Source organism: Oryza glaberrima, chromosome 11 (assembly GCF_000147395.1).
Source record: "Oryza glaberrima chromosome 11, OglaRS2, whole genome shotgun sequence".
Classification (NCBI taxonomy): Eukaryota; Viridiplantae; Streptophyta; class Magnoliopsida; order Poales; family Poaceae; genus Oryza; species Oryza glaberrima.
Genome location: NC_068336.1, coordinates 4,860,160 through 4,875,294, shown reverse-complemented (window position 1 = coordinate 4,875,294; position 15,135 = coordinate 4,860,160). Strand labels below are relative to the sequence as shown.

At 43.7% G+C, this 15,135-nt stretch overlaps 2 protein-coding genes across 3 annotated transcripts; one reads left to right on the top strand and one right to left on the bottom strand.

Annotated features, from left to right (window-relative positions):
• The first annotated feature begins 297 nt into the window (after positions 1 to 297).
• On the top strand, positions 298 to 2,062 carry LOC127754776 (uncharacterized). Of its 2 annotated transcripts, XM_052280350.1 has the most exons (2): positions 298 to 414; positions 699 to 2,062. In XM_052280350.1, exon 2 carries the CDS (start codon positions 853 to 855, stop codon positions 1,789 to 1,791), a length of 939 nt encoding a protein of 312 aa, XP_052136310.1. In that variant the 5' UTR covers positions 298 to 414; positions 699 to 852; the 3' UTR covers positions 1,792 to 2,062. The 2 variants fall into 2 exon arrangements, with proteins under 2 accessions (XP_052136310.1, XP_052136309.1); XM_052280349.1 differs by lacking the exon at positions 298 to 414 and having other exon boundaries at positions 421 to 2,062.
• Positions 2,063 to 2,189: 127 nt separating this feature from the next.
• Positions 2,190 to 7,095, bottom strand: LOC127754775 (probable hexosyltransferase MUCI70). The gene is made up of 7 exons (XM_052280348.1): positions 6,746 to 7,095; positions 5,835 to 6,548; positions 4,966 to 5,318; positions 4,302 to 4,513; positions 3,243 to 3,499; positions 2,970 to 3,148; positions 2,190 to 2,891 (listed from the first exon to the last, which is right to left on the bottom strand). The coding sequence occupies exons 1-7, from the start codon at positions 6,972 to 6,974 to the stop codon at positions 2,811 to 2,813; spliced, it is 2,025 nt and encodes a 674-aa protein (XP_052136308.1). The 5' UTR covers positions 6,975 to 7,095; the 3' UTR covers positions 2,190 to 2,810.
• Between the last annotated feature and the right edge of the window lie 8,040 nt (positions 7,096 to 15,135).

Here is a 15,135-nt window from a genome sequence, read left to right as displayed (position 1 = left end):
TCATATATATGTTAATGAATCTAGACATATGGACAATGCTAGAAAGTTTTATAATATGAAACGGAGAAAGTACGTTGTCTAAATCTTATTTTAAGTTTTTGTTAATTACTTGAACCACGTAAGAAAACAAGGACACATGCCCTCAAGAGCTTAAAACACTTCCCCTAAGAGAGTAAAAAGTATACCATTTCTTCCCTGCAAGGCACCAAAGGGCCGGCCCCATGCATCCATCCATCCTTACAAGTCAATCTATAAGTTATTAGTAGTTGCCAGTTTGCCACTACATCCAAATCAAAGACCTGGCATAGCTAAAAGCCCCAAAGGATGGTTGGTTGGTTGGTGAGTTGTCTCCAATCTCCAAACTCCAAGAACAAGAATGCCAAATCAAAAGAGCACAAGTGCTAATTAAGCAAGGTAAGGTAAAGCTAGGTGTATGCATGGAATAGTATGCATACCTAGTTATCCTCTTGCTTCACTCCTCCCCTTCTTTCCTTTGAAAAAATTAATCTTGTCTACTCCTCCAAGAAACCCAACTTTGCTTCCATGCAAATGAACAAATTGCACTAGATCATTATTATATTGTTGTATTTGCACAACATAAAAGTGATGCCCAATTCACCATTTCTTGTTTGATCCTTGGTTCTTGAGATTTGATTTAATTCTTGTGTTGCATGCGTGACGACGATGAGATGCCTAAGGCCTGGTGGTGCTCGCCGGCGATGCCAGCTGCTCGACGGCGACACCGCCGCCTTCTGCGCCTCGCTGGTGGACGGCCTCGCGCAGCTGGAGAGCACGCTGCTTCGTGAGGAGGACGACGGCGATGGCGGCGGCGGCGGCGGTGGGGCGGTGTCGATGAGGTGGTGCGCCGACGCCATGAGGCTGGTGAAGCGGATGCAGCGGGAGCTTCTGGTCATGTTCAAGAAGGCCGACGTGCCGGTGGGCAGCGCCGTCTCCTACGGCGGCGGCGGCGGAGGCGGCGACGGCGGCGGGTGCTGGTTCGAGCACTACATGCAGGAGACGGCGGCGCTGCTCGACTTCTGCAACGCGTTCAAGTCCGCCGTGTCGCGGCTGCACCGCTACTGCATGGTCGTCGACTTCGCCGCGCAGGTCGGCTGCGCCGGCGCCGGCGCCGCCGCGGAGAACGGCGGCGGCGCCGGCGGCTGGTGGCTGGAGGAGGAGCCGGGCGGCGACGACGCGGGCGCCATCCGCCACAGGCTGTCCGACGTGAGGGCGGCGGTGAGCGAGGCGGAGCGGCTAGGGAGGAAGATCATGTCTAGCTCCAGCGGCGGCGGCGGCGCCGGGGACGACGACGCCGGCGGCATGGTGGTCGTCATGCTCGTCGCCAAGATCACCATGGCCGTCGTGTCGATGTTCGTGCTCCAGGCCCTCACCTCACCCATCGTCCCCCTCGCCGCCGACGTCGACGACGGCCACTGCACCCTCGGCCGCGCCGCCGCCGTCCCGGTCCCGGAGCTCCAGCCATGGCGAGAATCCCTCTCCGTGATCACCGACCGGTTCCCGAGGCGGCCGGGCGTCGCCGAGCACGAGAGGGTGGCCATGGTGGTGAAGTCCATGATGATCAGCACCAAGATGGAAGGAGAAGAAGAGACCAAAAATGGCAAACAAGAACAAGAAGATGACCATGTTGAGCTTCTAAGAACAAGATCAGGTGAGCTCAGGGAAGGTGTGGAGATGTTTGATTGTGTTTTGGATGAAGTGTTTGATGAGGTGATCAAGGGCAGGAATGAGATGCTTGGCATCTTCAGAGATAAGGCCCTCACACTGGGCTGAATTTTTAGATGTTAGCTAATCTCTGAAAAGTTAATTGACCTTGAGCAATCTGGAAACCAGCAGGGTATGTATGTAACCTGGGGTGGATGCTAATTTGACTGATCAATTTGAGTTGTTTTGTTGAGGGTTTAGAGCTTCTTGCAATGTGTGAGTATGTGTTTATGAAGGTGTTTAATTATATTTGGTTTCCTTTTATACTTTAATTTCTCCTTTGGTTTGTAACTTGTTTCAGTGTGACATACTGATCAATAAAGCATCTGAAGTTTAGATTTGTTTTATATCTGCTAAAAGAGATGAAACACCAGATGCAATTTCACATCTACATTGCAGTTGATGCAGGAGTAAACTATGTTCAGTTAAGAGGTGAATTGAAGTTCAGAGCACAAAACACAATCAGATGCTCACTTCTTCATTGTTGAAGGAATGCTCAATTGCAGCAAGCTGTAGTACAGAGAACAAAAAACAAACAAATGATCACTTATTCATTCTCAGTTCTGATCTAGCAAAAGCACAAGGGAAGCCTGGAGATTCCACAAATTCAGACAAAAAAAATTGCTAGTTTGCTATCACAGAGAAATTACAGAAGGTTTTGTTTCCTGTTGTAGTATTACATTTCAACAAGACCATTGAGGATTACATCAGAATCATGTCTTCACTTGGTAGTTCTTTTAACAACCATATGATAATACACAGTGCTAAACTAGTTCTGGGAGTTCATGCCCCACTTGTCCCAGATCACCCCAAAAGAATGAACAAAACTTTACCGAGAGCAGAAGAATTTACGAAAATCAAACGGCCATAGTTCCCTAATCCGCCTTTGTCAAGTGCAAAATAGAAAGGCGGCAGGAACTGGTCTGCAGGATCATAGAGTAAAGGAGTAGAATCGCTTGCGACCTTTAGGCTTAAATTCCTCAGCAGGGGCATAAATCTTGACACTGAATAGTCCTGTGCCATCCTGTGCTATATCAAAGGTAAAATCCTAAAATATCCTTGCACCACCCATTCCGAAAGAATCTCTGTCATCTTGTTAGTTGTGGACTGCTGCGTCTCTCTTCTGATCGATGATGGAATAACTTTGCTATTGACCGCCTCTCACAATCCTGAACGAGAATAGCATGTAAATTAGATTTAGTATGGTTGCGGTCAAACTAGCTAGCTAGATGGTCAACTGTACCCACCTTAAACATATTAAGGCGAAATGGCTTCTCCGGGTTCATTCTTCTAAGCTTCAAATATGTATATGCAAAGCTGAGCTGGTCACGAGGTGTGAATCGATCAACCTCATTGAACCATAGGCATGAAAATAAGTTGGACATTGGTGTGTGTTCCCTCACGATGAAAGAACCTTCAGGGACATCTGTACAAAGTTAACCAAAAAAAAAAAGAAGAAGAAAAACTTAGATCAAAATAGCTCATACACTAGCAATAAACTAGCAGGCAAGAATGCATACAGCTTGGTAGCAGCTTGTTGGGATCCGATGGGTTGAACTTTGTCAGTCCATCTGCTTGGTAAAACTCAAACTGCTGATCAATTATTGTATGGTTGAACTTGTTCAGCTTTTTGTTCTGTGCCACTTCCTCCCAAACACAGTGTCGATCATAATGATTGGAAATAGCATATTCATAGCCATGCCGCCAAAGAAAATACTCTAGGATAAGGATAGGATCATTTTGTAATCGCAATTTGCTGTCTAACCAGATTGAGAACCTGACACAAGTAGTAATGTCTTTAGGCATGCAAAAACAGGTTGGTAAAACAAGCACAATAAATTGAAGGAGCAAGTATAAGCAATACTTGTTCAAATGAGCACATTCACCTAACATCAAGATGTCATGTTTTCACATTCATGCACACTTTTAGGACAGACAGCATAATATATTGGGAGTTGCTGTGTGTTTCTCTACATATAATGTGGCACAGCAAATGATTATATGAAAACACCCTAAATATTGAAATAAGGAGGACTTCTCAATTTGTTTTTCTTAACTTGAAAAGGGCAATAAATACATGTGGGAATTAAGGTCATTTGTGCTAGTGATTCTAATGCAGTTGGAAAGAACGAATCAGAAAAAAACATAAACAGTACTACTGAATCATATGCCTCCACGTGAGCTCAACCTATCTGAGACCAGCAAAGCATCAACACAGATACAGCTGAATTGAAGGAATCAGGATTGATTGCTACTAGTAGCGAGGCAGTCAGGAATGTGCATACTGATAGGGACAGGGCAGCATGTGAAAACAGATTTCCACCTGGTGGCACCGGTTTATGACTGGATACTACTGGTATTTTCTGGCAGTTAGTGTTGGCCAATATTTTTGATAAAAAAAATAGTAACCAGCTGGTAAACTGCTTGGATTTCCCAAGGTGATTTATCTTGGGGGAGAGGAGTTACTAGCTCAGTTCAGCTGAGGATTAAGAATGATATTGGCCCATAAACATGACAGTGTGGATTCAATGTGGAAAAAAAAAAGTACAACCATCATATATAAGAACATTCATTTTTACCTTGATGATGGGAAAAGACGATGTGCCAGAAATTTCGGTATTTTGCCGACTCTCCGCATGTCATTATAAGGCATATTCTTAATCAATATGATCTTCCATATACCGATGAAACCTGAACTATCCATTTTTTGGCCTTCAGATTCCAAAGTTCGTAATGTGATTTCATCCAAAAACATAGCAAAGCATACTGTCTTCTTTGATAGACTTGTAATCTGCGTAGACAGATATCATATGAAGTTATTTCTTAAATATTACCAGATTTCCATCAACTTCTGAAGCATTTAAAAAGATTCAGGGAGCATTGGAACAACAGAATGGAAAGGTCAGCAATTGTTTAACCTAAGTATGGAGATTGAGGTTATATGTTCATGTATATCCAAACTAACATTGCAGAAGGTTCAGTTGCATTTCACAGGCCTATTATATAAGGTTTATGTTTCATTGCCTACTAACAGAGCCAACAAGTACCTATGGTAAAAATGAAGCTACTGAGATTATAAGGTTCTAAGACAAATCATGCAAAGAACGCAAATTTTGCGATTGCCAAAATATACAAGAGAACCAAAATAAATACATTGACAAGAGTTACATTGGTTGTAACTCATGCAGGATTAGGGGTATCATAATTTTTTCAGGAGTTTGTTGGTACAGAAAAAGAACATACTGTTTTCCCAAAAGGAGTCCTCAGACGATCAGAATTTCCAAAGATGCAGGAAGATACTGCAATGTGGCATTTGCTCATGTACTTTCTGTTTTCCTCTGAGATATCAAAACCAGTGCTTGTACCATTGGGACCCTTAACAAAAGCACAATTTAATTGTTGGTCATGAGCTAAGTATGATTCCTCTCTTTCTTGTAAACTCTGGTGGCCAGCAAATCTTGGCTCCCAATACTCTGATCCAAGAGGTTTGTCTTCAACTTCCACATATTCCAAATTAAAACTAGCAAATTTCTCATTTTTAGCAGGCTCTACGAGTTGAGCAGTGGAGTTCAGAAACCTCATTTCACAAGTTGAACCTGATTTATGTTTATCCAACAGATTAGAAAACCATCCATAATAACAAAGGCTAGATACCAAGAGTATTTTATGTGATACCAAATTATCAAACGTAGAAATCAATAGATCATATTGATAAACATTGTAAATCAAGCACTACATAAATACAACATGATGCTGCTGTGCTACTAACATCTCAATCTTCATTTTAAAGGATACTAATGTTGTGGAACTAACAGATTAGTTGGCACTCTAAAATGTCCAAGACTAACTGATTTATGTCTATCGAACATGAATAGCAAATAGTTAGTACCTTCTTACAACCAGATTCCATAATTGGTGTTTCTGATATCATAGAAGCAAGCTAGAATTACCTCTAAACACTACAGAAGGCTATTGAAACAGAAATAAAATGCAGAAAGCTTAGTTATTCTCAGTAGCAGGATCAATATGTCCACTAAGCTAAACAAGAAATCAGGTTTCTGAATTCAAATCACCTGACTCTAGCACTTAAATTTGGGGAAGAACAAACTCACCAGTCTTCTTGCGCTTTGATTTCTTCTTTGACGCGTGTTTCTTATCACCAGTCGCCGAAACCTTCTTTTGGTTCACATTAGCAGCATCAATAACATCGACACCATCACTAATACCCGCACCTGTTTCGGTGCGTCTCTCTAAGGCGATGCTTTCCTTATTGCCGGTGCTATCATGAGCTATATTTTCCTTACTCTCGGTGCTCTCATGACTACTGTCGCCAAGCTTCCTCCCGCCATCAGATGAATGCGACTGAGCATCATCAAGATCGTCCTGTGCATCAATGCCATCGTCATACTCATCATCCGGATCAACCTCCCTGATCCCAGTACCCGCAGCTCCCATCGCAGCCGCCTCATACTGCTCGAGCTCTTTCCTGCCCCCTTCATTGTACAAGGTCCCTCCTTTCCCACCTTCAGCTACCTCAGCAGCCTCCTTATCGGCGGCACCGCCGGTATCCATGGTCAACCCTTTCTCCTCAACAGCAGGATCAGAGGTCACAACCTTATCACTGACACCGGCATTATTTCCACTTGCACCCGAGATCTTCTCCTTCTCGTCCTCCGAGTAGTCCTCGTCCCGCCTCCGATCGTCCCGGTCCCAGTACCTCGAATCCTGCGCGCTCCGGCCTCCACCGCCATGGCCGAACTTGAGCTCCTTGCTCCGGTTCCACTCCGGTAACCCCTTCCCGCCGCCGCCCAAATCTTGGCTGATCTCTGCGAAAAATGCACACGAGATCACGTTGAGACACGAAATCGGATCGAGAACTCTCTATCCGCACCGAGCCCCCGAACACATCAAACTTTTTTTCTCTCTTCTTCTTGAAAAGGAAAAAAAAAAGAAAAAGAGAAAGAAAGAAAAGGATCACACCACCACGGTGGGGGGAAGCTGCGGCGTCAAAGCCATCTCGAACCTGCGGGTTGGCGGGAGAGGCGGCGCGAGAGGAGGAACACGCCGGCGAGGAGGAGCGCGGACGCGACGGCGGCGGCCGCGGCCGGCGAGCGGCGGCGCGCGGGCTTCCCGGGGCGGCGGATCCGGGACGGCTTGGAGGCGTGCGGGAGGGGCCGGTGGTACTCCGGGAGCGCGTGGTGGTGGCCGCCGCGGTAGTCGAAGAAGCCGCCCGACTGCCTGTACTGCGCCATTAGAGGGGGAGGAGGAGCTCGCGGTGGCCGCGCCGGTGGTGCTCGACCACCATGGACATGGACGGGAGGGTGGGGGAGAAGGTGAGAAATGGAAGGGCTTTTCTGTAATTTGGCGCGGATGGGTTGGTTAATTGCACGTGATGATGAATGGGGTTAGGAGACCAAAGACTATTGAGGGCTTTGATCTCTTCTCTCTCATGGAGGTTGGTGAGATCAAGATTGATGCAATGATCTAAGATCAGACTTTAGACATGGGGTGTAGGAATATATATATATTTGTGTTTATCTTATATAGGTGAAATAAGAAAAATTTAATGATGTCGGATTATGTTATGGCGAGAGGTATGGATATTGGTAGTGATCAATAGTGATGGTTGTTTTAGTAGCTTAGAGTTGTTGCCGTTAGCAGCCATTTTCAATGGTTACAGCCGACAGTCACGGCTGCTGCAGCCAGGAAAAGCGAAACAACACCATTGTAATTTCAAGCATAGTAAATTGGTTCTTATATATATGTCATTGCTGTACATATACATTTTTTCTTATGTAGGAGTAAAAGTTAAGCCTATTTTTTTAGTTTAATGGAATTAAAAACACGATAAGGTATTATGCCAGTACCCCATTCGCTGAAAGGAATCTCAACCCACTTTTTTATATAAGTGCATCATCCATCCCTAGTTTCTAACTCTACGCCGACAATACCCTATTCAAGCGAAACATGTTATTTTGAATAACTAGAAAAAAATCTTGTATAAGGGTGTTTTATAGGCCCTATGAAGATAAAATCTACATATATAATAACATAACAATTCAATTTAGCAACAAATCTAGTTTGGTAGTGAAAGTGCATCTAGGCCCCAAATAATTTTGATGATTGATTACAATGCGATTAGAGAGGACTAACACTTTTATTCAAGCAAATGTGAAGGTTGTTATGTCCTCGACATGTTGTAATGAGATGCATACCCCATGAATGCAACATCAAGATGCAATGCGGCAATGATCAAATGTTATATTGTATCTTTTACCTTGCATTGTGTCGTAGGAATGCTGTACTATTAAGAGGGATACCACATGCATATAATTGGTAGAACACTAGTGCTCAAAATGCTTCATCTTTGTGTGAGTTGAAAAACCTAAGCCAAAATTTCAATCCCGAGTTGTTTCACTCGTCACAACACTTACACCGGGTTTATTTGCAAGTTTTTCAAAATCTCTTGAAGGTTTTGGACCATGTTTTATGTTGGGTTTGATAGCCCACGAAACTAGCTTTCCATAGAGTTCAAGATCTTCGAAATCGGAGTTCGGAGTAAAAAGTTATTGCATTTTTACTTGAGCAACATCAGACTATCCGATTTGAAATTAGACTATCCGATGTATCGGACTATCCAATTTTTCACAGAACTGTCTTGATTTGAAAAAATCCTATCGAATGAGTTTTTCTAAGTATCGGAGTATCCGATGTCGGATCAGATAGTCCGATGATACAGAGACTCCGAAATTTCATAGAACTTAAGTCTCTGTTTGAGGACGAAGTTTTTACTTCTAAAATATTAGATACTCCAATTTAACATCAGATAGTCCGATGTCTCGGAAAGTCCAAAATTTCATGGAACTTCATTCTCTGTTTCTTGTTGCCTTGGAGGTTTAAAATATCGGACTATCCGATCTTGTATCGGACTATCCGACATGGGCTGAAAGATTCCCCAACGGCCACATTTTGGGGGCATCTATAAATACCCCCCACCTAACCCTTTTCTAGGGTGACCCAACTCATTTCATTCTCATTCACTTTGGGTTGAGCTTGGTGCTAAGGTGCTTTGGATCTTTGAGCTCTTCCTCCCTCTCTCAAATCCCTCCTTGTTCTTTGTGTGGTGGATCTTGGTGGTTGTGGATTTGGTGTTTGAGGGCCTAGTGTGTGTTTCACTCGATCTTGAGCACTAGGGTTTGACCAAGAGTTGTGTGGTGTTTGTTACTCTTGGAGGTTGAGGACTCCTAGACGGCTAGGTGTCACTCCCGAGGCACCGATCTACGTGTGGTTGGCCGGGAGAAGTTTGTGAAGGCCGGATCTCGCCTCCGCAAAGGAAAGAGATACCCCTTAGTGGAAGGAGTGCTTAGTGCAACCTCTTGAGGAAAGGGTTAGCAAAGACCCGGCTCTTAGTGAGCTCCTCAACGGAGAATAGAATCCCCTCAAGGATTTGAACTCCGGGAACAACTTCGTGAACTTCATCATTGGTGATCTCCCTTCATCCTCCTTTTAGCTTTGCTTAATTGTGCCGCTATAGATCTAGTCGCTATTTGTGCTTTACTCTTGTTTGTGTGATAGATCTACTTGTTGTGCTTCATTGGTGGATCAGACAGTCTGATCCAACATCAGACTATCTGATATTTTCGGATAGTCTGACTGTGGATCAGACTTTCCGACCTTATATCAGTTTTAGCTTCCGCATAAAGTTTTAAATTAGACTATTCACCCCCCCTAGGCCGAATTGACCCTTTCAGGTAGATGCATATGCGCACGAGTGAAGTTAACATGTTGTGCGGCAAGCAAATAATATGGCTCCGATGTGGCTGGGTGAAATAATATCATGATATCTATAAGGACCCAAGGCTTGGCACTAGATGGTACCTAAGTGAGGACAAAAGGATATATATACACAATATGTTTTTTAAAAAATAAACCTAAGTAGAATCATAGTCACGTAAGGATGGACCATGTAGCATATATGGAGGAAGAGATGTGGCAATGTTGTAGCTAACTAGTACTCCACTCAATAGCGGTCTTCTTTGCCAGCAAAGAGATTGGTGTGAACCCCCTTACTCATGTGCCGAGTAGGATATGAGCAGGAGGAAAGTATGTGAATGTCATGATGGGAGGGGCAAGGGACATTGAGCATCAAGTGCCAACATGTTGAGTAGGAGGAGCAGAGATCGTGATGGGAGCAAGCAGCGAGAAAGCAAGTGACATGGAGGTTGGTAGGAGAGAAAATGATGAGGAAAGGGGGAGATTGGGGGTTTGTGGCTATGATAGAAGTCAAGAGTGAGATGACAAAGGTGAGCAATTTTGTTGATATATAGGTTAGGATGAGAAATGTGGGTAATGTCAACAATGTATAAAGTGGAGTTCACCATCATCATTATGTCCTTTTAAAGTAGTAAAGATGTTTCGTGTCTATAGTCATCAAATTTTATTAGTGCCTATTACACATTAAACTCGTCACACCACCTCACACACTTCCATACCCAAGGTGACCTCACGTAGCATTCCGCTGTAGGAATAATGTGTGCACTTGTAAAATTTGATAATGAATTAGGGGTGAAAACAGATCGGAATAGCGGTTATACCATATCACCAAAATTTAAAGCAAACTCAAAGCAGGCGGTGCTGCGGGGAGTAGAAGATGGGGACGACCAGAGGAGGCGTCAACGTTGAGAGCCACAGGCAATGACGCGCCGTACCCGCATTCCTGCTTCGCCGCTTGTGTGCGCATGGGAGCGTGACGGCAAACCTGCCTAGCAGCTTGCATTGGTTCGTCCTGTGTGTGAGAGAGATAGGTTATTAGGTCAACTAATAGATGGTCTGTCTTATGTGAAATGGGTCAAATAGAGTGGTTCCATGAGATGAGAAAGTCGGGTTATCTACCAAACCCTCCACCAGATCTTCAGGATATCGCCAACACCACGTCTAGCTCCGTATCCATAGCCAAATTCGTATCCGCCGAATATCTACAAACCCTTACTATATCCTCACTTCGGACGGATTTGGAGTGGAGTGGATTAGATATTATCCGATTCGCTTTCATCCCTATAACGAAGCAACTTTTCTGGTAATTGAAATCTAGGGGCTAGATATGCAACCTTATTTTTATTTACCATAACCTTTATTATGAACAAACAAACCAACAAAAAATTATCCAAAATGTTGCCAAACACACCTATATAAGGGCATGAGTGTAGCAACAAGCTAGCCAACAAATGCTAAATAATGACCTTATACCCATGTAAATTGTGGTTTTTGTTTGTTGCCTTTGGTGTTACCGGTGAAAGACGGTGATGAGTTGTGTGGACTATGGGAAAAATCAAAGTGAGGCTGGGAAAACATAGGAGCAACACCGCCGTCATTTCGCAACAGAAGTCAATATAGATTGTGGCGTTGTTGTATGGTGAATATTTGTACTAAAAATAAGACCATCGGCAATATAGATTAATGTATATTGGCAATACAATACCTCTGCTTTTTTAATATAGGGTGTGTTTGAATTTTATTTTATCAAACTTTGATCAACACAATTACTTAGCTAGTGAAAAGAGTGCAACTTGAGCTATAACCAAAGCTACTTTAAACATACTTAATATATTTGTCTATTTATATAAATACTTTTAGAAAATGAATAATCAAACATATTTCAAAGACTAGAAAAAATGTCTGTGCGTTGCAACGAGCGAAGGCTATTTTAATCTTATTATTGTTCAATGTGAAATTTATTGTGAGAATTCGCTTGGATATATATTTTCTAGAAAATTATGACAAGTTAGCATGCGAGTTTTTTTAAAGAGATTTCTTATATGAGCCTTTCTGTATTTCCAAAAATGAATAAAGTTAAAACTCGACTCAAATACGGATCTGTATTTCTAAAAGCGAACGAATTTAAAAACCGACTCATACACGAATAATGTACCAAATAACCGGCAAAAATATCTTCATTTTTTATAATAGTAAAGATTTAGTTCATGTTTTGAGAAAACGAAGGTAGTACATTTTATTAATCTACATTCAGGAACGAATGAATCTAAACCCCGAATAATGGCTGATTCCCAGGACGAAAGACCGTGGTGCATGGCTTATGGTTCACCCCTGCCTATATTGCCAAACGTGATTATGATGGGAGATGGCATTAAAGCTACTGTCTCTATTTTAAAATATATGGGATTTTACTCATGTAGTTATACACGAATAAAATCGTTTAAATTTTAGGACTTTCACCAGGTTGCTGCCTGTTTGACACGTACGGCTACCCAGAGCCTGGAAAAACCCGGTCGTCCGGGCAGTGAGTTAGTTTCGACGTAATGGGCCTAGAGTGAAAGCAAAATGGACGATCCACACAGGCCTAGGGCCATTAGCAAATATAACGCCAATTATTCGTGGATGGATGAAAATTGAGGCCCATCAAAACACGCGGGATGGCCTGGAATGGAATAAGTTCACTTTAGGTCTCTCAATTTGTTGCCGGTCTGATTTTCGTCCTCGGTCGAAAAAACCGGATATAATGTATTGCCCAACTTATAAAACCAGTGCAAACGAGATCCCTCAGCAGTATTGACCCCGATTCTGGCTAACGTGGCGCTTACGTGGACCTTTTAACTATGTCTTCGTCCTACGTAGTATTGACGTAGCAATTTGATATGGAAAAAATAAAATTGAAAAATTAAAAATTACAACAAAATATGTGGGGCCATATGTCAGTCAAACAAGAAGATAAACATAGTGGGACCCACATGTCAATGGGTCCCACTACCTCCACCTCACCCTCCTCTCTCTATCTCCCCCCTCGCTCCTAATGGGGGTCAACAGCGAGTCAGCGACTGCATATGCAAGCGGCAGCGTCGGAGGTGCCTAGCGAGGCAGCGAGGAGGGAGCTGCAGTGTCCAGCAGTGGAGAAAGAGGATGTAGGCGAGGGAGCCAGTGAGCTCGAGCTCGCCATCCCGGCTCAAGCATCACTAGGCGTTGAAGGAGTCGGAGGAGGAGGCCGAGCCATGTCGAGGGCCACCACTAGCAGCAGTGACGGAGGAGGAGAAGGCGCGGGTGGTGGGAAGGCAGCGATGACAATGGGGTCGAGGCCGATGGTGCCTACGGGCGAGCCCTGGTAGATCGGGGGGGGGGTGGATTTTCTCGACGCCGGGGAGAGGTTGGCGGTTGGGGGGGGGGGGGTGTCGGCAGCGGTAGAGGGGGGAGATGGCAGCATCGATGCCGAGAGAGACGTACAACAGAGCTCCTTGCCGGGGACGACAGTGGAGAGGCATCGGCCTGGTTTGTAGGAACGAGAAGGGTGTGTGGCGGATGGGCAAGTGGGTGGCAAGGAGACAACGTAGCAGGCGAGCTAGGCAAGCAGCAGGCATAACGAACCGATGGCGGGCAGTGACCTTGGCGAGGTGAGGAAACCATGACTGTCATGAGGGCGGTGCTGCAGTGGTCGGCCAACTCGGCGTCACTGATGGGGTTGGGGAGCGAGGAGGGCCACAGAGGCTAACAGAGCACCGCTGTCCCAAGCTCTCCCGCCCGATGGCCCAAGCGACGAACAACTTATAGGAGCTCGCCCCCCGCCCGCCGCTGGTCCGCCCACTGCCCCTCTGTTCCAGCCGCCGTCCCTGCTTCGCCCACTACCCATCTCCTCCACTCGCCGCCCCTCTGATCTGGCCGCTGCCGCTCGCCCTTCTCCTTGCAGTGCATGGGAGTGAGGGGGGATAAAGTGAAGAGGAAGGAGTGAGGATGACGTATGGGACCATATGGACCCCCATCATTTTTTTATTATTTTGTGTGTAACTGACATGTGGGTCCCACTATTTTTATTATTTTCCGAGATCGAATTGCCACGTAAGCATCACGTCAATGTCGCATGGGACGAGGACCTAGTCAAAGGAGCCATGTAGGCGCCACGCCATCTAAAAACCGGGCACAATACTACTGAGAGACCTTGTCTATATGGTTTTGTAAGTTGGGGGATGCGTTCCGGTTTTCTGGACTGAGGATGAAAATTAGACTTGGGGACAAATTGAGGGACCTAAAGTGAACTTATTCCATGGAATTAAGCCTGGGAACGGATGAACCGACAACCATGTCACCAAAATTATCGATTTGCTACAATTCCACAAAAGAAATTAAGGTTTTACTATTTCACTTGCGATAGATTTTTGAACTCTTATCTTTTGATTTTTGGTCCGTAGGATCTTGTATCAAGATTCGTGCTCCTATAAATCCAACTTACAATTACACTTAGTTACAGAGCACTACTTAATTACAATACACCAAAATTAGATTTTATAACTACTAGCATAGCATATTGTCCATGCATTGAAACAGGATCTAATTGATGAAAATAATCGTTAACCTGTTATTATCATTATTTTCCGTACTATTAAATTCTACATATTTGTAAATAACATATGTGCATATGGCCTCACAATATCACTTTTTCTTCATAAAAATATAGAGATGGTGGTGGGTGGGGTGGTGGATATGTGGGTCATTCGGCCACACATATCCTTTCTTCACTCAAAAAAGTTGGGAGTTGTTGGTGGAACCCCACGTGTCATTTCTTCATTCTAAAAGGTAGAGATTTGGTGGCGTGGGTGGTGGCACATTCACCGCTAACTACCACTACTACTATTTTTTTAAAGGAGTATAGATTTTTTTCTTAGATTGAGGAATTTTTATTAGGCCTCTTTTTTTATTTTATTTAAAACGGAATGTATCTGTTGGTTGAAAATTCCGTAAGATTTAAAGCTCCGAATCTAAGTCCCTCTTTGTTTAGGCTTAGGCTTATTGGCCTAGACTTTTAAGTCAGCTTATTGGCTTATATGATTTATAAGACAATGGATTTAATGTCCTAAGTTTAGTGGTTGAGTCATACATCTACCTCACATAAGCCAAAAAAAGCTTCTCCAACCTAGCTTTTGGCTTAATAGTGTTAAAGTGGCTTGTGGCTTCAAACAAGCCAAACAGAAAAGCTGCTTGTTTGTTTAGGCTTAGACTTTTCGACTTATAAGTTGGCTTATAAGCCTAAATAAAGAGGGCCTTATTAATAGGCAGTCCAAAAGATTATTACAATAATAGTTGAACGTTTTGTTATAAAAAAACTGAAAATTTGTTTATCTGGTAGGTCCGGGTTGCACCTTAGACCCGCAAAGTTAAAATTGTAGTGCCGCTGCAGTTTTGCTAAAAGAGTTGTATTATTTTTTTAAAAGAAATAGTCTTCATAATTATTGTAGCTCTGTCTTTTTAGGAGAATTGTCATGGAAGGGATTTTAAGCCATTATTCCATTCATTCACTTTTTATAGCACCGGTGCATCTCATTTAACTTTTTGAACACTGTCAGATTTTTGCACAGTTGCTAGTAGTACGTGAGGCTGTTTGTTGATAGCCACCCTTGTGGTTAGACGAGTTTG